The following is a 22,678-nucleotide window of genomic DNA, read 5'->3' as shown; positions in this document are numbered from 1 at the left end:
GGCAGGGCAGAGACCGTGAGGGCACACGACGCTTTGAAGAAGTCTGGCTATGAAGGGGGTTTGTTTTTTTAATGAGGCAGGTGACTCATTCACGTAGTTTACATGCTACTAGGAAGGACCCCGCATGGAGGCTGGAGCCGGAGGGACAGCTGACCTCGAGTACAGGACAGGGTGGGGACGGGGGAGGGCAGTTTGCAGATTTGGTGCCAGGAGGTTCCACCGCTGGCTGGCCCTGGTTTTCTGGGCAAAGGAGGAGACGGGGTCCTTCGCCAGTGAGGGGAAAGGCCCAGGGTGGAGGGTGGCAAAGATTTTAAGCAGTTGTCTAGAATTGGGTAAGCCGAGTAGGGAAACAGGATTGCTTTGGGGTTGGAGGCCTTAAACAGCTTCCCAGACGGGTCATGTTTATCCTGAGCCAGGCTAGCAACTTCAAGCCTGTGTCCTGGGCATGGTGGACCCTTTGCCTTTATTTCTTCAAATACTCAACTTGAGACCAGTTTATTAGTGATTTCATAGGCTGGTCCTCACGCTATGGTGAGGTCTCAGCAGCCCTACTGGGGTGTTAAGACAGGACACCCTCCCACTGTCTTCTCTGGCCAGCCTTAAAGACACAGCAGCCTGGAAACAGCCGAGACACGTGCAGCCTTAAGTCACGCTGTCAGCGCAGACGCCTCTCGGTCCCGACCTTCGGCAGAGTCCTCAAAACCTTGACAGGTTTTCAAGCAGGAACAAATTCACCAAAACTCCCCCTACACCCCTCTGTTATAGTACAGTTCTGTTTCTTCCGTTGAAGACCGAATTTCCTCTTCAAGATTACTGCACTGTATCTGAAAGACAGTTAAATTCTTGATATTTATATTAATACTTTTTCTTGCCTTAGAAGCCAAGTTAAAAAACTCATTTTCTGAAAGCAACCATTTCATAGTTACCTTTTTCAATGATGTTTAATCTATACCAAAAAAAAATATAACCTAACTTCTTAAAAACTTTTTTTTTTTTTTGAGACAGAGTCTCACTTTGTTGCCCTGGCTAGAGTGCCGTGGCATCAGCCTGGCTCACAGCAACCTCAAACTCCTGGGCTCAAGCAGTCCTCTTGCCTCAGCCTCCCGAGTAGCTGGGACTACAGGCATGCGTCACCATGCCTGGCTAATTCTTTCTATATGTATTTTTAGTTGGCCAATTAATTTATTTCTATTTGTAGTAGAGACAGGGTCTCACTGTTGCTCAGGCTGGTTTCGAACTCCTGACCTTTAGCAATCCTCCAGCCTCGGCCTCCCAGAGTGCTAGGATTACAGGCGTGAGCCACTGCACCCGGCCATTAAAACCTTTTTAGTGGAAAATTCAATTACAAACAAATGTAGAAAGAACATAACGGACCCTCATCACTCAGCAGTAATTTAACAACCTTCGATCTTATTTCATCAAGCACTTCCTGTACCCAGTAATGGGAGTTTTTATCTTCAGTATGTTAAGGCAATTCTTGGATGTGTCATTTCACCTACAAATACTTCAATATGAAATTCCAAATGATAAGGATTTTGTTTACATTTATATATTTTGTTAACATTTATATAGTAATATAGTTATGTAACTACTATGCCACTATCATACCTAACAAAATTAGCAACAATCCCCTAATATCATCTAGCACCCAGCCACCCTTCCAGTCTAGCAGGGCCATAGATGTACTAGCCAACACTGTATCGGTCCTCGAGGTTCTGGACCTGAAGGGCATGGCAGCCCGTGGTATGTCTGAGGAGACACTCTGGGCGGGGGCCTGGCAGAACCCGTCTTGGCCTCTGCAAGTGGACTCGGCCACCCCAGCTGGGACCAGGAGGCGGGGCCCCCAACCAGCCCAGGAACACCCATCAGGCACCTCGATGCCCACCTTGGACCAATAGTATTTTCAAGGCCCAGCAAGTCTTGGTATTTGGGGTTGTTATGGCGAGACGGACTCCATTTCCTGCCTCTACTCTGGCCTCTGGGAGCTGTGTCCCCTACAAGCCTTGCCCGACTCACCCGCTGCCTACCGCCTCGGCCTGGCAGTGCAGGCCCCGCCATCCTGCCAGTCACATGCAGCCCTGTGTGCCCTTTCAGCCACCCTGCAGCCTCCACTGGGAAGGCCCTCTTCCCTCTCCCATCTCTGCCTGTTTAAACCCATCCATTCCTAAAGGCTACCACCTCCTCCATGAAGCCTTCCTGGGTCAGCTGGCAATTCCTTTTTCTCTAATCTCCCTATAGCATTTCAGTCATGTTACTGTCAGGTAACAGCTGTTTGCATATATGACACACCGTTCCCACAAACGCCTGTGGCAGTCTCAGAGACTGCCACCTGCTCCCCTATCTGTGTCTCTTCTTCATAGCAGGACTTTAAACAGGTCCAGAGTAAACACCTCTTTTCCCAGCCTCCCCTGCAGTGAGGCTCAGCGCAGGACCGAGTTCTGGCCAATGCGACAGAAGTGGAAGCGGCGATGTGGATCGTGGACGGCGCATCTTGTGCCGAGGACGATGGCAGCACGCTGAGCTGGAAGGAGCCGGGTCCCTGAGGACTCCGTGACACATCACCTGGACCTCATACTTATGGAAACAAGAAATCAACTTCTACCTTGTTCAAGGCACTTGTGCTTAGATCTCAGTTACGACCAAATGTACTTCTAGCTGACACAGAGCCCTTCCTTCTTGGGTTCTCTTCCTGGCTACTGGCATCACCCTGAGCCGGAAACCTGGGTGTCCCCAACCCCTTCCCCTGCATCACTGTCCCGAAACTCCCAACCCGAGTGCTCCCAAGTTCTGGCTCATCCAGTTCAAGCATTTCTCTCTAAGCTGCCAACATGGACTAGCACAAGCCCTGTCCCCTCCAGCCTGAGTGACTTCCGCAGCCTCCCAATGGCCCCACCCGCCATCCAGGATCCAAAGAGGGACCTTTCTAAAACACAACCTGAATAAGCCACTCCCCTCTGGACACACTGCCCTCCCTGCCTCCACCATGAAGTTCTCCCAGCGGACGGGACCTGGGGGGCCCCGGCGCCAGAGCCGGCCTCGTCATAGCTGAACAACGCACGGGGGACCACATACCTCTCCTGAACCTCGGCTTCTCCCTCTGCAAAATGGGAGTAACAAATCCTACTATGAAGAGTCACTGTGAAGACAAGAGACTGTCTGGCACGGTCCCCAGGACACAGAGGTGCTGGATGAACAGAAGCCACTCTTGGTGGAAGTGGGAGCGTGTTGTGGCATCCCCTCCCCCACTTCAGCCACATGCGGCCACTGAGAACGTCTCTCCGCGCCTTCGCACAGGCTGTTCCCTTCCCCACAGCCCCACGGTGCTGCCGCGCACGTGCCTCTATTCCGTAACTGTGAGCCAGGTGGCCGCTGGCTCCAGAAGGCCGGCAAGTGGCATCAGCCCACAGAGGGGAACAGGGCATGGTGGTGGTGAAGAAGGAGGGCTGCCTTTCGCCCTGGCCACCGACAGACAGCATGTCCTGGGCCCATCCTGTCCACAAGGGAGACTGCGGGCCTGCCAGGGCCCCAGTCGCAGAAAGAGGCCACGGCAGGAAGAACACACCAGGTGAGAGCCAAAATGACAGCATGAAGTAGAGTCTAAGTTACTCCTGATGCTGGAAAATGAACCCTCCCGCCTGCAATGACTCAAATCTGCACAAAACTGGAAAGAGCCGTGGCCAGCTAATGCCACACACTGCAGAATCTAGATTCCAGCTCCTGGCCAGGTCAGGGGCCCGGGGCCAGCTGGGGTGGCCGAGTCCACTTGCAGAGGCCAAGACAGGTTCTGCCAGACCCCGCCCAGAGTGTCTCCTCAGACATACCACGGGCTGCCATGCCCTTCAGGTCCAGAACCTCGAGGACCGATACAGTGTTGGCTAGTACATCTATGGCCCTGCTAGACTGGAAGGGTGGCTGGGTGCTAGATGATATTAGGGGATTGTTGCTAATTTTGTTAGGTATGATAGTGGCATAGTAGTTACATAACTATATTACTATATAAATGTTAACAAAATATATAAATGTAAACAAAATCCTTATCATTTGGAATTTCATATTGAAGTATTTGTAGGTGAAATGACACATCCAAGAATTGCCTTAACATACTGAAGATAAAAACTCCCATTACTGGGTATAGGAAGTGCTTGATGAAATAAGATCGAAGGTTGTTAAATTACTGCTGAGTGATGAGGGTCCGTTATGTTCTTTCTACATTTGTTTGTAATTGAATTTTCCATTAAAAAGGTTTTAATGGCCGGGTGCAGTGGCTCACGCCTGTAACCCTAGCACTCTGGGAGGCCGAGGCTGGAGGATTGCTAAAGGTCAGGAGCCAAAATGACAGCATGAAGTAGAGTTTAAGTTACTCCTGATGCTGGAAAATGAACCCTCCCGCCTGCAATGACTCAAATCTGTACAAAACTGGAAAGAGCCGTGGCCAGCTAATGCCACACACTGCAGAATCTAGATTCCAGCTCCTGGCCAGGTCAGGGGCCCGGGGCTCTGTGGCACCCACCGACCAGAGCCCTGGGTGGCCCAGATGGCACCGCTTCCGTCACAGCTGCCCCTGCAACGGCAGACGCAAGAGCAGGGACCACTAGCTGCTGTATCCCAGCACCCGGCGCCAGGTCTGCCCGGCAGGCCCTCCGTCAGCGTTTGTGGAGTGAGCACCGGCGTGGCAGGAGCCAGAGCACAGGGCTGGACGTCACCAGGGTCTGAAGGCCCTCGTCACTGGACGGGCCTGCAGGCGAGCCACCTGCTCTACTCTCGTGGAGTCTCAATGCGGTCAGAAGTAACATGTCCAAAAGGATTCATTTGTATGCAATTTTGGCAAAGAGTGTTCGAATAGGTGGGCCTATGAGGATTAACAATATTTTTTCCTTCTAAAATTCCATTTCGATCAGATGCTGGTCTGCTCCCCACCCCTCCAGAGCAAGTTTATTTAAAATAATTCAAAACTTACATGTTACATGCTGGCAAGGTTGCCTGAGTTAATGACTCTATAAACCTAAATCTATAGAATTTCAGTTCTGAACAAGATCATTCCACAACCATAAATGCTTTTGAAGGCATTTCTGTTAACATCAGTGAAACAGGCACTTGAAATTTTCAGCCAAGAAATCGCTAATATCTGCTAACATCAATAATGTCCTTGGCAGCCCCTAGAAATTTATGGCAGAGCTTCAGAAATACAAACAAAACAAAATAAAACTGGCTTTCTGACTTGAAAAGAAAAAGTCCTTGATACCTACTGAGCAACAACTCTTTGCAGAGATACTATCATCTTCACCTCTCTGTAACAGACAAGGAAGCTGAGCTAACTGACCAAGGTCACAGAGGAGGCTGTGACTTTGGATCCAGACAATCTGACTCATCATAAATTATACTATGTCATAAATTATCTACAGAACTGAGCTGTCCAGTGCAATAGCCACTAGCCACATGTGAGTGCTTAAGTTAAAATTAAATTTAAAATTCAGTTCCTCATCACACCAGCCTCATTTGAAGCGCTCAACAGCCACCCACCGTGTCGGACAGCACAGATCTGGGACATTTCCATCACTGCTGAAAGCGACATTGGAGGGGGCAGTGGTATAGAATATTATGGAGTACAGTTTCTTTTTTTTTTTTTTTTTTACAACCTCAAACTCTTGGGCGAAAGTGATCCTTCTGCCTCAGCCTCTCGAGTTGCTGGGACTAAAGGCATGTGCCGCCATGCCCGGCTGGTCTTGAACTCCAGAGCTCAAACGATCCACCCGCCTAGGCCTCCCAGAATGCTAGGATTACAGGTGTGAGCCACCGCACCTGGCTGAGTACAGTTTCTTTAGTAAAATCTCTTTACAAGGGTTTTGTTTTTTTTTTTTTTTTTTTTTTGAGACAGAGTCTCGCTTTGTTGCCCAGGCTAGAGTGAGTGCCATGGCATCAGCCTAGCTCACAGCAACCTCAAACTCCTGGGCTCAAGCAATCCTCCTGCCTCAGCCTCCCGAGTAGCTGGGACTACAGGCATGCGCCACCATGCCCGGCTAATTTTTTCTATATATATATTAGTTGACCAATTAATTTTTCTATTTATAGTAGATTTACAAGGGTTTTTTATGCCCCAGAAAAATGTTTATGAGACATCGTTAAGAAAAGTAGAATCCATGGCCGGGCGCGGTGGCTCACGCCTGTAATTCTAGCTCTCTGGGAGGCCGAGGTGGGCGGATTGCTCGAGGTCAGGAGTTCGAAACCAGCCTGAGCAAGAGCGAGACCCCGTCTCTACTATAAATGGAAAAAAATTAATTGGCCAACTAATATATACAAAAAATTAGCCGGGCATGGTGGCAAATGCCTGTAGTCCCAGCTACTTGGGAGGCTGAGGCAGGAGGATTGCTTGAGCCAGGAGTTTGAGGTTGCTGTGAGCTAGGCTGATGCCACGGCACTCACTCTAGCCTGGGCAACAAAGCGAGACTCTGTCTCAAAAAAAAAAAAAAAAAGAGAGAAAAGTAGAATCCAGGCCAGGCATGGTGGCTCACGCCTGTAATCCTAGCACTTTGGGAAGCTGAGGTGGGAGGATTGCTTGTGCTCAGGAGGTCGAAACCAGCCTGAGCAAGAGCAAGACCCCGTCTCTACTATAAATAGAAAGAAATTAGCCAAACAACTAAAAATAGAAAAAATTAGCCGGGCATGGTGGCACATGCCTGTAGTCCCAGCTACTCAGGAGGGTGAGGCAGGAGGATCACTTAAGCCCAAGAGTTTGATGTTGCCGTGAGCTAGGCTGACGCCATGGCACTCTAGCCTGGGCAAGGAAGGAAGGGAGAGAGGGAGAGAGGGAGGGAGGGAGGGAAAGAGAGGGAAAGAGAGGGAAAGAGAGAGAGAGAGAGAGAGACAGAGAGAGACAGAGAGAAAGAAAGAAAGAGAAAGAAAGAAAGAGAAAGAAAGAAAGAGAAAGAAAGAAAAGTAGAATCCCAAACCACACATGGGGGTATAGAGAGATTATATAGAGGGGTTATATAGAGGGATTATATATAGGGGGTATATAGAGTATATAGATTATAGGGTATATAGATTATATAGGGTATATAGGGATTATAGGGTATATAGATTATATAGAGGGATTATATATAGGGGGTATATAGAGTATATAGATTATAGGGTATATAGATTATATAGGGTATATAGGGATTATAGGGTATATAGATTATATAGGGTATATAGGGATTATAGGGTATATAGATTATATAGAAGGATTATATATGGGGGTATATAGAGATTTGTAGCACAGAGTTATTAATATGTAATATGTATAAATACTGTTACTGCTGACCCTTGAACAATGCGGGTTTGAACTGCGTTGGGTCAACTTATATGCAGATTTTCTTCATCCTCTGCCACATCCGAGGCAGCAAGTTCAACCCCTCCTCATCCTCCTCCTCCTCAGCCTACTTGACGTGAAGACGAGGATGAAGACCTTTATCGTAATCCACTTCCACTTAATGAGGAGTAAATATATTTTCTCTTCCTTAGGATTTTCTTAACATTTTCTTTTCTCTAGCTTACTTTATTATAAGAATGCAGTATAACAACACATATATAAAATATGTTTTTTGGTTTTTTTTGCCAATGTAATTTCTTTTTTTTTTTTATAAAATATGTTAATCAACGTTTATGTGATCCGTACGGCTTCAGGTCAACAGTAGGCTGTTAGTACTTCAGTTTTGGGGGAGTCAAAGGTTATACTCAGATTTCTGACCACCTGTGGGGGGGTTGGTGCCCTAACCCCCATGTTGTTCAAAGGTCAACTGTATTTTGTTTTATACTTTCATAAACTTTGCAGAATTTTTTAGAAGGAGAATAATTTATCTATTTTACTCTCCTAACCACGAAATAAAAAACCTCTGAGTGAAAGCCAAACGAGGGGCACTTACCCGCCCGATCTGCGGAAACATGCTAAAGGACACTGGCACCATCAGTCCCATCATCAGGATGGTGCAAGACAGCTTTGCAGGCCATAACGACCATGCATTTTTCAGGAAAAACTGGGTCCTGTAAGAGATAAGGCACAGCTTGTGGATGACGCTAAACTCTCAGGGACATTTCAGGGGTGGCCTTCTGTTCTCGGGCGGCAGGCCCCGCCCTGGCTCCCACTCAGCTCACCAATGGGTGATGATCGCAGCTGCACTACAGCTGCACTGACCCAGTGCTCGGTCTGCATCGGGCGCGGGGTTCAACACGTCACCTGCATTTGCTCACCTGAGTCCCCCCCCCAAGCCTACGAGCTTTGTGCCATCATCGTCATCCCCTACGTATAAAGGAGAACAGAGGTACAGACTTGTGAAGTTGGGGACATACTCAAAATCCCATAGCCCAAAATGACAGGTCAGATTCTAGAGCTGGTGCTCTTGACCTAGGCTATCCTGACACGGATGTGACGTTCTGACCTTGACCTTTGGAGAGCAAAAGAGACAACAATGGGGGTCTGGCTGAAGCTCTACTACTGACAGACCCTGCGCCCTTGGGGGAGCCACTTTCCCCCAAGGAGCCTGGGGGTTTTTTCAGATGCAAAATGAGGGCACTGAGTTAGAGGACCCACCAAGGTCACTCCAGCTTGGATACTGTCTGCTGTCCCGGCTCTGGCATGGTGTTTCTGGGAGCTCACTTGATGGCTACATCCTTTGAAGCACCCCATGCTCTCAGGGAAACGAGGGCCATCTCGCCCCACAAGGCAGCCTGTGCTGTTCGTGGAGGAGCAGCTCCGACTTCAAGTCCTGCCAGAGCAGCCCGGGAAGCCCCTGACGGAGCAGAATCTCTGCACCCAGCCCGCCGGGTCGCCCGTGGGAAGGAACAGTGGGCTCTGCCCAGGCCCTGGCCCTGCTTCCTGGAAATGTGCTCCACGTGCAGTTCTAGAGGCGGCTTCCTGGACTCACCACGCTGCGGGGAGCAGCAACGGGCACATGACCCGACTGATAGATTCCTTCCCTGGGAGTCTCTGAACTGAGGGGACAACACTCCGGCCTCCCCGGGGGCCGGCTGTGTTTATCTCTGGTCGGGAGGCTGTGAGGACAGGAGCTGGGAGTTTCCAGCAGCTGGGGCCCTGCTCAACGTGAGGAAGCCAGCCTGACAGGAGAGAGGAAGCCAAGATCCACGAGGGAGAGGAAGACAGCGTCCCGCAGCGGAGCTTCCGTTCCAGCGGCTGCAGGCCACGCTCCTCGCCTGCGCGGTACCCAAACCGCCTCCCTCGGGCCGAGCTGACCCGCTGCAGTTCTCATGCCCGCCACCGCAGCAGCCGACTGATGCCCCGGCCCAGCGCCTCACAGGCCATTTCTTGCTTCACAAAAGGGCTGACAGTCTACTGAATCTGGGGCCACTTAAGCCAATTTAAAACACGCTCAGAACGGGGCGGGAAGAAGGCTTGAGCAACATGCACAGCACATGGAAGCTGGGAGAACCTGCAACCCATCCAAACCCATCATTCTAGAAGTGAGGAAACGTGACCCGGCAGGTCCTTGGACACGCCAAGGGCAGAGCTGGCCGAGGACAGAGCCTGGGCTGGCGTCCAGGTTTGACGGAACACGTAGGACGGCACTGCCACGCCTGCCCCAAATCAACCCTACTGTCGGAACCGTGGCGACCTCTTCCCGCCCCTCCCAGCAGGGTCAGGGTCTGACAAGTTTTATAAGGACTTTGACTGTCAAAATGTTTATTGCTACCCGGGGAGAGGAGTGTTCCTCTTACCTTTTGAAAAAGTAGGTGAAGACTTCAGGAACGAGAGAAGAGGTCCCAAACAGCACCGCCCTGGATACAGCTGTTTCCCGGACGGCCTAGTGCAGACGAGAGGAGAGCTTAGCACGTGGCACAGGACGATTTCCAGGGACCCCGCAACTCATGCCAGAGACAGGCCAACAGCAACTCCCCTTTCTCACTTAGAAAAATAACACACGCGGAAACAGGTGGCGTTCATACCTCGCATAGGCCCTTCCAGGTGCAGGTGTGTGGAGTCGGCTGGGGCTGGTACCTCCCCCTGACCGCACGATGGCCTCTATCAGTCTGCCGAACCACCCGAATAAACTACCCACTAAGTACAAGCAAAGGAAGCCTCTAGACAAATCCTCACTTAGAACCCAATGGCAGCCTCCTTGGTGGAAACGCTGGATTTGCCATTGAGGTTCGTCACGTATTTTCCTTTCAACCCAGGACTCTGCCACTGGCCTCCCATCCCGAACCTGCCTCCCACTGATCCCTGCATGGAGGAATCCTCCAGAAGCCCAGCTCCAAGTACAACAGCGTGACATCACACCCACACGGCCACCTGTCCGTACCCATCCTTCGCTCGTGTAATCAAAAGTGCTGTTCTGTAAAATTTTATTTTGCAGATATCTGTATCTACAGTTTGTAGTATTTTGTCATCTCTTCTATAATGTACATTACTCCATATGTTGAACATTAAACTCCATTATATTAAACATTTAAACACATAATTTACTGTACAGGTTGTATGCACAAAACTATGTGTCTTCGAGGGCACTTTAAAGGACTTTTAAGGGAAAAAATTTTTTTTTTAACCCTAGGAATCCTACAGTCAGATAAAGGAAATCGTGGCTGTAAAATGGCTCACACGTTAGCTTTAGGGCCCAGGGCCTGGGTAAGATGTAAGTCCACACCCCCAGCCCCACCCTTCCCTGAGCTCCCTTCCCTCTGCTTCGAGCTTCCCGTGGCTTGGCCACGACCTTCCCGGGCTCCTGAGCTGCGCAGGCCCTGCTCTCTGCTCACGCCTCTGCCCGACCGACCGCGCCACACGTGCTCCGCGGGGAATGTCTTTGCCCACGCAGGACAGAGGAAGCTGGGGAGGGTTGTTTTAAAAATCAGGTTTCAGGAATATAAAGTAAAATCGCTCAACGTCAGGACGAAAGCGGCCGCCGTTTCCACGACAGTGGGGCGAGCCTGCCTCTCTCCGTTTGTCAAATGGTCCAGACAGGACACCTGTCATTAGGAGGCACTGTCTGCGACTGAGTGGCTTACGGGGCCAGTTGGGGAAAAACACCATCAACTAGTCGCCTGAAATCTGATCAAAGGTGCCCTATTACAATCAGATATTGCTGGTTACGCAGTTTCTGAAACTTTAGCCAAAGAAAATAAACCTTCCAGTGACAGGGAAATGATAAAAGAATGCTCATGCTTACGCACAGTCGCAGACACTATTCTTTAGAGAAAGATAAACATTTTTTTTTTTTTAAAGCAGGTCATTAAGCCTTTTCTTTTACGGTAACCTGCTCTCGTGCAAAGAAGTTCCCCTGGTGAGAGGGGCTCCAGACAGACAGCTGGGAGGCTGGCGCTCCCGGGGACAGGCGGCTCTCGCTCATCGGGGTTTGGGTCTCCAGAGCCTAGCAGGTGCCTGGCAGGCAGGAGGTGCTTGGGGACAACTTGCTGATTAGACATTTGCTGTCACTCTCCTCCCCAGCTTTACGAGAAGTTCATGGCAATACTCACACCATGAGTTGAGGAGAAATGCAAACACGTGTCTGCACAAAAAGGTGCCAGTGAAGGTTCAGAGCAACGTTACTCATGATGGCCAAGAACTGCACCCAACCCAAGTGTCCCTCGCCTGGGGAGTGGACGAGCAAAACGGTGCATCCGTACAACCGAACACCACTCAGCAGTGAAAGGGAGCACGCCGCTGACACATGGCACCACACAGATGAAAGCCAAAGGTGAAAGAAGCCAGGCACAGAAAACTATCGTGTGATTCACTTATGTGAAACTGCTAGAAAAGGCAAAACTAGGAGGACATAAGCCGATCAGTGTCTCCCTGGACCTGGGGCTGGAAGCAGGAGCCATGCAGGAAATTTTTAGGGTGAAGAAAATGCAATGCCCATGAATATGTTCTGCAACTGGATAGTTGTGATGGTCGCACAAATGTTTTAAGTTGACTAAAATTCATCAAACTACACTCTTACAATGGGTGAATTTTATAGCATGTAAATTACACCTCAATAAAGCTGTTTTTTAAAAAAGTCTCTTCCTTTCTGCGATAGGCAGAATAAAAAAATAAATAAGTAAAAAAAAGTCTCTTTAGGGTGGTAGTTTCTTAGGCCCAGAACCTTCGTTTCAAATTCAAGACGTATTTTCTTTCTGGCAGCAATTTCTCTCCTTCTTACTTACGATTATTGTGTCCCTGTTGTAACTCATTTAGAAAAGGGGCCAAGCTACTAGATGGCCCAGTAGAAATACTGTAGCACGTATCTGATGGTTTACAATCCAGCTTCGGCAATCATCGGTAGGATTTAGAGTAATATGTTCCATGACCCAAATGATGACGTATTTATCGAAAAGAATGAACAGCCACTTTTCTGGCCTCCTCTTCTGCCAACATGCCGGCCAGCAGAAGGACGTCTGGCTGGCAAGGGGGTCCCCGCGTGTGCTGACACTGGGAGACACCCAGTCCGTCCCTTCCCTCGGTGGCAGGAGCTGTCCCACGCTGCCTTCTACGCCACCTGCAACAACTGCCTCACGTCGTGACTCCTCAGCTAAAGTCATCTCACACACAGCAAAAAAGATCTCACCTGCTAAAAACATGTTACTTAAAAGTCCACACCCAAAATGAAACTCCCAGAGACTACAGCAGGTTCTTGGTTGAATATACACAGAAACCACTGTGTTGCTTTCATCAAAAAAAAAAAAATATATATATATATATTTCATAGTAAAAATTATTTAAATTTGAGGCCTTTATAAAGAGTTTTAGATCAGAGCATTGGATTTCCTAAATCCATCCTTGGTCCTTAACGTCACAGACTATAAGAAAATCTGCTGAGGCGGAAGACAGAGGCTTCTCTTACCCACCCCCAGAGAGAGAGGGTCCCCTGGCCTCTGTGAGTGCAGAGCAGGCTGGGAGGGGAGTGGGCCCCAGGAGGGATCCCCAACCAAACACTGGGAGAGCAGATGTTGAGCTTGAAGAATGAGATCTCACACTCGGGAGCCCAGCACTTGCTCGACACCCTCTGTCGTGGTCAGCCTCATGGGCCATCTTGGCGACAGTGCCAGATATTCAATCAAGCGCACTCTAGGTGTTGCTGTGAGGCATCCTGCGGACATGGTCACCATCTACAGCCAGCCGGCCAGGTAAAGGAGATCACCCTCCACCATGTGGACCGGCCTCATCCAGTTAGGAAGTTGTAGGAGCAAAACCTGAGGGTCCCCAAAGACGAAATCCGGCCACAGGCTGCAGCACCGACTCCTGCCTGAGTCTCCAGCCTGCTGCCTGCCCTGCGACTCCCAACTCACCGGCGGCACAATCGTGCAAGCCGATTCATCAAAATAAACCCCTTAATAGGTACGTCCGTACACCCTATTGGTTCTGTGTCTCTGGAGAACCCAGGCTCATGCCCCGTCTTTCACACATCAGGGGACAAAACGCAAAATCCGTCAGCATGCCGAGGGAGGACGGGGTGAGGAAGGGTTGAAGGCAGATGTGAATTTGTCACCGGCTCTCAAATAGAAACGTCAATTCTTTGCCCAAAGGGCAAGCAGCTAGAGCTCCATCGTGTCCCTTACCTTTCTCCCGGCTCTTCTGGAATGGCCTATGACATTGCCTTCTTTGTCCATGACCTCAATCCCTCGAACGGGCTCAAAACCCCGGGACGCAAAGATGTTCATGGCGCTGACGTGGGCTGCAGGTGGAAAGACAAGAGGAGAATGCCGCAGAGGGTTGCGGGTTTCTGTCCACTTCAAGCCTCTTTCTCTGAGGGCTGCCCTTTTCCTGACCCTAGGGTGGTCACCTGCCACAGGCTGGGCCAACCAAGTGCTCGCCTGGGGCAGTGCAGAAGGCTCAGAAAAGCTCCCACTTGTTCATGGGTCCAGTTTCCAGCACCCTTGAGGCCCAGCCCAACTCCCAGACAGGATTCCAGAAGAAACCCCAGGATCCTTGAAACACACCCCGAGTCTCTGCTTAAGCTGGTTGGACTAGGTTTCTGTAACAAAAGAATAATTTCCCCACTAAAGTAGACCTGCCGACTCTTCAAGCTGCTCTGATTCCTAGACCCAAATTTGGAGCTTGCAGGTTGGCAATCTCAAAATATTCAGCTAATATTTCTGCCACTCTGCCTGGAGGCTGACTGCCGGGCTGGATCCCTGCGCTACCGCTTTCTCGCTGTGCAACTCTGGGCAAGTTAATTAACATCCCTGTGCCTCCTTCTCCTCATCTGCACGTGGGAATACTACTACTTCCTCCCATTAAGTTGTTGTCAGGATTAAGTGAACTCATGCACATAGAGCGTTTATACTGATAGTCTTTAAAATATAAGTTAGGTTTCCAGGCTTGTGTTCGTCCTTTGGCAATTAATGGAGTATCTACAGAAAGTGTCACCTCTCAAACCAAAGATCTAATTTGGGCTTGGGAGTGGGGGGGGCCCAGCAGGCTGCAAATGGTTCCTATCATCTGTCCCAACATGGCCAAGGGACCCAGCTATCTCTGGAGACAGGGGAAGGCTCGAAGACCACAAAGACAAGCCCCAGACCACATGCTACCAGCCCTCCCTGCTCACCGAGAATGGCGACAGGTAAGGCTCTTTTGATCAAAGGGTTATCCAGGGAATATTTCATTTGGACCAAATAAGGAATGAGCTAGAAAACAAGAAAGAAACATTATTATTGCATGGGACCAAAAACAAGCTGCACGTACTCAACAGCAGAGAGCTCACACTGGCCGAGTGCCTGTCACAGGCCGCACCGTTGCCAACGCTCTCCATGTATTTTTGTGTTTTAATTCTTACGACGTTGAGGTGCTCTCCCTGCTCAGCTGAGAAGTAAACAGGGGCTTTGGGAGGTTATGTAAATTTGTCCAGAGTCACGGAGTCATTAAGGGTTTAAGCCAGGATGGGAACCCGGGCTTGTCTGACGCTAAAGTCTCCACTTTCAACGATAACTGTGTCCTGACATCAGAAGCAATACATAATCACGTAACACGTATAGCATAAATTAATTCTTTAAAAGATATCAGTACTGAGTACATGCCTAGAAACTTAGAATATTTAGGTGATTATTTTGGGGTGATAGGATTACAGGTGACTTATTTCCAATTCATACGTTCTAAATTGTTTAAGTTGGAACATAAATTTGTAATCAGAATAAAGTTTTGTTTTTTGTTTTGAGACAGAGCCTCACTTTGTTGCCCAGGCTAGAGTGAGTGCCGTGGCGTCAGCCTAGCTCACAGCAACCTCAATCTCCTGGGCTCAAGGGATCCTCCTGCCTCAGCCTCCCGAGTAGCTGGGACTACAGGCATGTGCCACCATGCCCGACTAATTTTTTGTATATATAGTTTTAGTTGGTCAATTAATTTCTTTCTATTTTTAGTAGAGACGGGGTCTCGCTCAGGGTGGTTTCGAACTCCTGACCTCGAGCAATCTGCTTGCCTCGGCCTCCCAGAGTGCTAGGATTACAGGCCTGAGCCACCGCGCCCAGCCAATGATTCCAGGGAATAAAGAAGATTTGACAGATATTAAAAATACTTACCCCAAAGAAGGTTGAAGAAAAAATTACTCCTGCCCCTAGCATCATACTTTCTGGCATATGACGACTCTAAGGAAAAAGAAAAGCACACATTTAGCAAATATCACGGTTTTACAGAGCAAGGATAATTAAGGAATAATATGACAGAACACTGCATACCATCTGGGTCTCAGAATACTCACGTAACTCTGGTTGCCGTTGATGACGTTGAATGCCGTCGTGTAAGCATGCAAGGAAACCTGCAGGAGGGGCAGATGGGGCATGCTCTGGTTTCAAGCATAACAGAATTCAGCAGTCATGAGACAGAAATAATTGTTACCTGAGGTAAAACAACGGACATCATTCCTTTTGCTGGTATCATAGACAAAAATACCTTTTAAGGAGAAAGCAGAGCAGAGTTACAAGTGCTTTGGGGAAGGGAGGGCTTTCAGGAGCAAAGAACTTTCCAGGGGGGAGGTAGGAGTGAGCCCCCTGGGAGCTGGGGCAGGACAAGAAGGTGGCAGGTGCAGGGGCTGCCATGCACAAGACAAGCCAAGGTGGAGGGAGCCCCTGCCAGGCCCTGAACTGGCAGCTCTGAGGACACGCAGGAGCTCAGTGGGCCGTGTCTCCAAGGCCTGCAGTCCCCCAGGGCAGCCAAGGGGTAGGCACTTGCCAGGGGAGACAGACACGGGCCAGCGAGGTGGGCAAAAAGCACATCTGAGAGCCAAGGTGGGACGGCCTCACTGGGGGGCAACTCCAGGTCCCCGATGAGGGGCTGTATCGAGGGAGGACTCAGGGAGAGAAGGAAACAGATAATTACATGGGGCTTGCACGAAGCACCTGCTAACTCCCTGACCTCATCTACAGAGCTTTGGGCATACAGGCCGAGGATCCCTCATCCAAAATGCTTGGGACCAGAAGTGTTTCAGATTTTGAAATGTTTGTGTTTTTTGTTTTTTTTTTTACTGAGTGAGTCTGTGGAATTTTTTTTTTATTTTATTTTGAATTATTTGCTTCTACATAATGTGATATCTTGGGAGGAGGCTCAAGTCTAAACACAAAATTCATTTATGTTTTGTATATACCTCATACATATAACCTGAAGGTAATTTATACAACATTTTTAATAATTTTGTACACAAAACAAAGCTTTGACTGCCATGGAATTCTCTACTTGTGGCGTCATGTCAGTACTCAAACAACGTTTGGATTTTAGAGCATTTTGGATTTTTGGATTAGCGATGCTCAACCTGTGGTAGGTGTCCAAAAAAAAGGATGACCTTGTGACACTGTGGACCTTTGAGAGGTCACCAACCGGGTAAGTGGGGTGAGGAGTGGGGGCTGGGGGAGTGGACATATACATGAACAGCAGCCAAGGGTCACAGGTGGGGGCCCAGGCTCATCTATCAGGCAGTCATGGGACACGGGTCCAGAGCTGGGGGGACACCGCTGAGGTTAGGAGACAGGTGGGCATCTTCCCAATGCCCTGGTCGCCTAGCAGTGGGCGGCAGCGTACTCACCGAGGGCATCGTGAGAGGCAGGAAGGCTGGCAGGGGAGAGAAGAGCCGTCAGCGCCTGCAGCTGCCCAGGCAGGGGGCGGGAAGGGCGCCACCCACCGCAAAGCCACTTCCCCGGCCTCCTGAAGGCCCAGACCTCAAAGGACACTTTTCACTCATTCTTTTTTTTCCTAATAAAAAGATGAACCCTGCGCACAAAATTACTATCACTACGTGCACAAAGTCAAAACATCAAAAAATGGGCAAAGGACGTGAACAGAAACTTCTCAAAGAAGACAGAATAATGGCCAACAAACATATGAAAAAATTGTTCAACATCTCTAATCATCAGGGAAATGCAAATCAAAACCACAATGAGATATCACTTAACTCCAGTGAGAATGGCCTTTATCAAAAAGTCCCCAAACAACAAATGCTGGCATGGTTGCGGAGAGAGAGGAACACTCCTACACTGCTGGTGGGACTGCAAACTAGTTCAACCTCTGTGGAAAGCAATATGGAGATACCTCAAAGCGATACGAGTAGATCCACTACTGGGCATCTACCCAAAAGATCAAAAGTCACTTTATGAAAAAGACACCTGCACTCGAATGTTTATAGCAGCACAATTCACAATTGCAAAGCTATGGAAACAACCCAAGTGCCCATCAATTCATGAGTGGATTAATAAAATGTGGTATATGTATACCATGGAGTACTACTCAGCTTTAAGAAACAATGGTGATAAAGCGCCTCTTGTATATTCCTGGATACAGCTGGAACCCATTCTACTAAGTGAAGTATCTCAAGAATGGAAAGACCAGCACCACATGTACTCACCAGCAAATTGGTATCAACACCTAAATGGACATATAGGAGTAACATCTATCGGGTGTCGGGAGGGTGGGAGGGGTAGGGAGGGGATGGGTATGTACAACCACAATGAGCAAGATGTGCAACATCTGGGGGATAGACATGCTTAAAGCTCTTACTCGAGGAGGGAGGGGGGCATGGGAAATATATGTAACCTTAACACTTGTACCCCCATAATACGCTAAGATAAAAAAAATAAAAATTAAACAAACAAACAAACAAAAAGTCAAAACAGCACAGTGTACAGAGAGACCTAACATAAGGCCTCTCCCCACAGCAGGCAGGCGTGTTCATCAACACGCGTTCGCCCGTCCAGATGAACCGTTCAACATGTCCGGCAGGACAGACACAAACTCTCTCACATCACACGGCCCTTAATTATCCACACATGCCACCACATGCTGTTGTATGCTTTGCACTTTTTCCCTGAATACTAATTCCTGGAGATCTACCTTTCCATGTCAGCATTGAGGACTCACCTCATTCCGTTTTTTGGGGGGTTTTTTGGTCTGTGTTCCATCTACCATCCTAATTCTGTTTAACGAATTATTTAGAGTCTGAATTGTTGGATATTTATGTTGTTTCCAGTGTCTTGTTTATAATATGTGCAGAATTATAACTGGAAGGATCATGGATTTTATTCCCCTCATCTTAGATATGGTGAAAATGAGAGAGAATACTAATTGGTTTCCTTAATACTAGCGCTTATGAGCTACAAGTTCTGGGACCAGGAAATAATCGTTATGTTCACGGGGTGTGATAGAGCAGGTCTGTCCCCTCACCCCCAAAGCCCAGATCTTTCCACAGCTCCGGACACTGCTCTGGGCCCTGGGCCTGCTCTTCTCCACCAAAAACCCTGGACCCCACAAGCATTCTTTATAAGCTGTGGTGTCAGACTCGGCGTCAGAAATCCTGCTAGGGGGAAAAAAATTAAAATAAGACAGGCAGCACTCACTCTAGCCTGGGCAACAAAGTGAGACTCTGTCTCAAAGAAAACAAAAAAAGACAGGCAGAGATCTCTCAGTGTTACAAACCACGTCTTCTCAATCTGCTTCTGAAAATCAGAACCAACTCACCTGCAGGTCGAAAGAGAGTGGGGATCGGTCTGCCGCTGTCGGGATGCACTGTTGACTTAGAGGGGAGACGGGAAGGTTAGCTAGATGTTTGGTTTTGTTATTTTCGGAGGCCAAAAATTAGGAAGGGGCTGAAACTTACAAGACTCGTTTTCCAAGCTTCTTGTATCTAAAAATGAAAAAACAAAAACAATGAAGCAATAGCTTTTAAAGGTGGCTCAGCAGCCAAGAACCTTGCCAGTCCCATTTCTGGGGTCATCTGTACCCTGCCTTTCAGAGACTGAAGGCCAGAGCTGTTTTCTACCACATGGATGAAACAAATCAAAACGAATGAATCAAACAAACTAACAACTATCTTGTCTCTAACCTTGGAGAGGACTAACACCTAACTTATCCCACAGGTGAGTTCCTTGCCCCTGCCCGGAGCAGGCTGTATGCAGATGATGCCACTATGCCATGAACCAGGTGGCCTGTGACACAGTCAAGCTGTCAGCCCAGAGGCCCCAACAAGTTCTTAGAAAAACCAAGTTAAACACACAAGCTTTCCACAGTTTGCCTTGTGGGACTGGTGGCTGTGAGCTAGCAAAAGCTCTGCACGCTGCAAGGCAGATAAGGAGAACTGAGTTTGAGCCCGTGGGCAGGAACGCCTGCTGGAACGGAAAATAGATTCTGACTTCAGAGACCTGCCTAAATTCTGGAGTTTGCGAAGGGGCTCCAGGAATCAACTACAGAGAATTCCCACTAGTATCCATGAGGAACACTGCTCTGTCTGGTTTATGGGATGGAGTTCTAACTACATTTAAAAAACTAACCCAGTTTTGAAAAGCTGGTCTCCTGGGTGGTGTATAACGACGACAAAATTAACCACCAAAATTCCACCTGATTTCAGACCAAGCAGGCAGAAACATGTGAAGGCAACTACGCCCGGTCTTGAACCAGGCACACCTGAGCACACAAGACATACCGTTTGGTCCTCCAAGGCGTGTCTGGATGCATCCTCATTGGTGAACAACAGCTGCCTTGCTTCTTCTATTTTTTCCTATCATTAGAAACCAAGAAATCAAGCAATGATCTCAACACTGTTCATATTTATCCACGGATTTAGGAGCTCAGAAGCTCACTCACCAGCGTACAATCAATGTATTTCAAATGCACACCTGATTTCAATGCCACATGGAGCCTTACATATCTACTCCCTGGGAGGTTCCATAAGGACAGTCCTCGGTGTCATTCAGATGTAGGCCTCCCGCCTCCTAGACAGCCCCAAGAGCCTCCCCCCGGGTGCTGCCACACACACCCTCTATTTATCCCCTTACAATCTAACAAGCTCATTTGGAAGAAATAAAAACAAAATAATATATAGATTCTGTTACCTCAACTGCTTGTAAAAGGAACACATGGTTTTCAAGTTTGAAAATAAAACGTGAAATTCATTATTTCCGAAAAATAAGAAAATACTTACAGCTGAAACTAACAAATTCAAAGGATCTAACAGTTCTGTCCATTGAAGAAATCGTTGAACAAAAGACTTAGGAGAGAGAAAAGCATTAGAAGGTTAACAACAGTAGAAAACCAAAGATACATGGTAATAGTGACCGTTGACACTTTCTTGGAGAAACTACCAGGGCCCTGTCCTGTGATCTGCCCTTAACCAGCACCACCTCCTGGGGACCTTAAACTCCCCCATTTCACAGGTGAGGGAGCTGAGGCTTAGACGTGCTGGTGGGTGTGATGAGCTCAGGGCAACACTGCCAGGAAATGGCTCAGCAGCAGTCTGTGCTCTTCACTCCTCAACAGCAAATTGCTCCTGAGGGTTAAAAGTCCAGATTTTGGGGTTTGAATGGGTCTATGTTCATAGCCTTCACATGACCTTGAAGCAATGACCTGGAAAGGTCTCTGAATCGTTTCCTGACTCTCAGGGTGTGGTAAGGCCGAACTCCAGCAATATGGAATTGGACAGCCCAATAGGACTCAATAAATCCATCTGGGTTCCCACGTGCAGAAAGCAGGCATGGCTTGCTCCAATAAGCCCCAAGCTTTGCAGTGGTTCTGGCTTTAAATCCTGGCTCTTGCCCCTTACTATGTTGAAATAGTAATATTTTGCACCTGCTGGGTGAAACGTACTCTATTAAAATTAATTTCAGCTGTTTCTTTTTACTTTTTAATGTGGCTACTAGAAAAATTTTAAATTACCCAGATGACTGACATCATATTCCTATTGGACAGCTTTGCCCTAGACGCTGCAAGGAGGTGAGGCCTGCGTTACTTCCTGTGGAAGGTGGATTCCCAAAGCCTCAGGGTCTCACCGCAGTGACTGCGTCTATCAAGGCGGCAAAACCTGTTTCTCTCCCATCTCCTGCTCAGCCACAGCTTAGGCAGCAGAGGACTAGACTCCTCCGGAAGATCTGCGCGGTGACCTTGTGGCCACCAGCAAGCTTGGATTTCCCCTCCCACCCCCTTGCGGCCTGGCTGGGAACGCGGGTGGTGCGCGGCCCCAAGCCCGACTCCGGGACGAGGAAAGGGAGGCGCGGGGCGACCACGTGGCCTGCCCAATGTCACCCGGCCTGATCCACGCTGCGCGGCCCACGCCCTCCCCGCCCCCAGCCGCGGGGCCCGGGCCGTACTTGGCGTTCGGCGATCCAGAAGCGCACGTTGGGCTCCATGCGGGCGGCCGCACCCCTCACCCAGGCAGCCGCCCGGGCCTGCGCTTCCTCCTTCCCGGGACCTACGAGGTGTCTGGAGCGGCCCCGCCGCCAGGCCGGGCGCGGAGGAGGAGCCGGCTTGGTGCCCGCCCCGGGCCGCGCGCGCCCGGGATCCCGCCCCGAGTCGCCGCGCGCCCGCTGTCCTGGCGAGCAAAGTCCTCCCTGCTCTGCTCCCGCATCGCAGCACCTGCTGCCAGGACCCTGTGGGCGCCCCGCAACCTCGCCCCGTGGCCGTGACCCTCGCAGATGCCTTCAGTTGGCCATGAAGTCCGGTGCGCACGGTATTGGGCGTAGTCCGGGCCGGCTGCGTAATTTGCGCAGCCGGGTGAAAATTGAATGTGAGGCATAGTCTGTTCAAAAATTGCGGATTTTCTGCCGGATACAAAGGCCAGTCGATGGCCGCAATAAGAAAAAAAAAATGTAATTAAAAAAAACAAACAAAACAAAACAAAAATTGTGGATTTCAAAAAGGCAACAGAGCATTAGTCCAAGCCTGGGGTCCCGAACACAGCGCACTATCCCTCAGCACGACAGTTTTTTCCCAGTGTTGGGGCAAGTCGTTTCTTTATTGAATACATGCATTGCCCTCCTCCTCCCACCCGCTTCCCCCAGCACCAGGGTGGGGAGTCGGTTGTGTGTTTGCACTTGAATTCGTGGAAGCCAGAAGTGTGTTTAGCGTGTCCAGGGGCCCTGCAGAGGCCTGGGCTGGGGGACCCAGCACACCATTTAGTTGTGTGACCCTGGTCAAGTCAGTATCTCAAAGTCTATACTTCTCATCTGTAGAAGGATAAGAATTGTACCTATCTCAGGGTTTTGTTTGGATTAAAAGATCTAAACATGTAAATGCCCTAACACAGCCACTGGCCCAGTGGATTAGCACCCAGCTGGCCAATCTCCTCCCTTGCCTTGCCCCTCCAGGAACAGGAAACCAGCACATAGTTTTCTTCAGGCCTGGGTGACTTAGTTCCTACATTTGCTCAGCTCACCTAGTTCACTTTTCCGTAAACTTTGAGTCCATCTCTTCTAGGAAGCCTTCCCTGACTTCCATAACTGAGTAAGATGCCCCCTGCTGTGTTCG

At 49.2% G+C, this 22,678-nt stretch overlaps 1 protein-coding gene across 1 annotated transcript; it reads right to left on the bottom strand.

Annotated features, from left to right (window-relative positions):
• Positions 1-434: 434 nt before the first annotated feature.
• SFXN4 (sideroflexin 4) lies at positions 435-21,694 on the bottom strand. The gene is made up of 14 exons (XM_012739151.3): positions 21,523-21,694; positions 20,361-20,426; positions 19,863-19,937; positions 19,041-19,067; positions 18,902-18,956; positions 16,977-17,002; positions 15,797-15,850; positions 15,660-15,716; positions 15,481-15,546; positions 14,514-14,592; positions 13,525-13,640; positions 9,709-9,794; positions 7,902-8,019; positions 435-824 (listed from the first exon to the last, which is right to left on the bottom strand). Exons 1-14 carry the CDS (start codon positions 21,559-21,561, stop codon positions 747-749), a joined length of 942 nt encoding a protein of 313 aa, XP_012594605.2. The 5' UTR covers positions 21,562-21,694; the 3' UTR covers positions 435-746.
• Between the last annotated feature and the right edge of the window lie 984 nt (positions 21,695-22,678).

Source organism: Microcebus murinus, chromosome 14 (genome assembly GCF_040939455.1).
Source record: "Microcebus murinus isolate Inina chromosome 14, M.murinus_Inina_mat1.0, whole genome shotgun sequence".
Taxonomy (NCBI): Eukaryota; Metazoa; Chordata; class Mammalia; order Primates; family Cheirogaleidae; genus Microcebus; species Microcebus murinus.
This window is presented reverse-complemented; position numbering and strand designations above follow the sequence as displayed.

Coding starts and splice junctions, on each gene's coding strand:
- SFXN4 (XM_012739151.3), bottom strand. CDS start 21,561: ATGGAGCCCAACGTGCGCTTCTGGATCGCCGAACGCCAA. Junction 20,427..21,522: donor TCTGGATCGCCGAACGCCAA/GTACGGCCCGGG, acceptor CTCTCTCCTAAG/TCTTTTGTTCAACGATTTCT. Junction 9,795..13,524: donor CCAGAAGAGCCGGGAGAAAG/GTAAGGGACACG, acceptor CGTCTGCACTAG/GCCGTCCGGGAAACAGCTGT.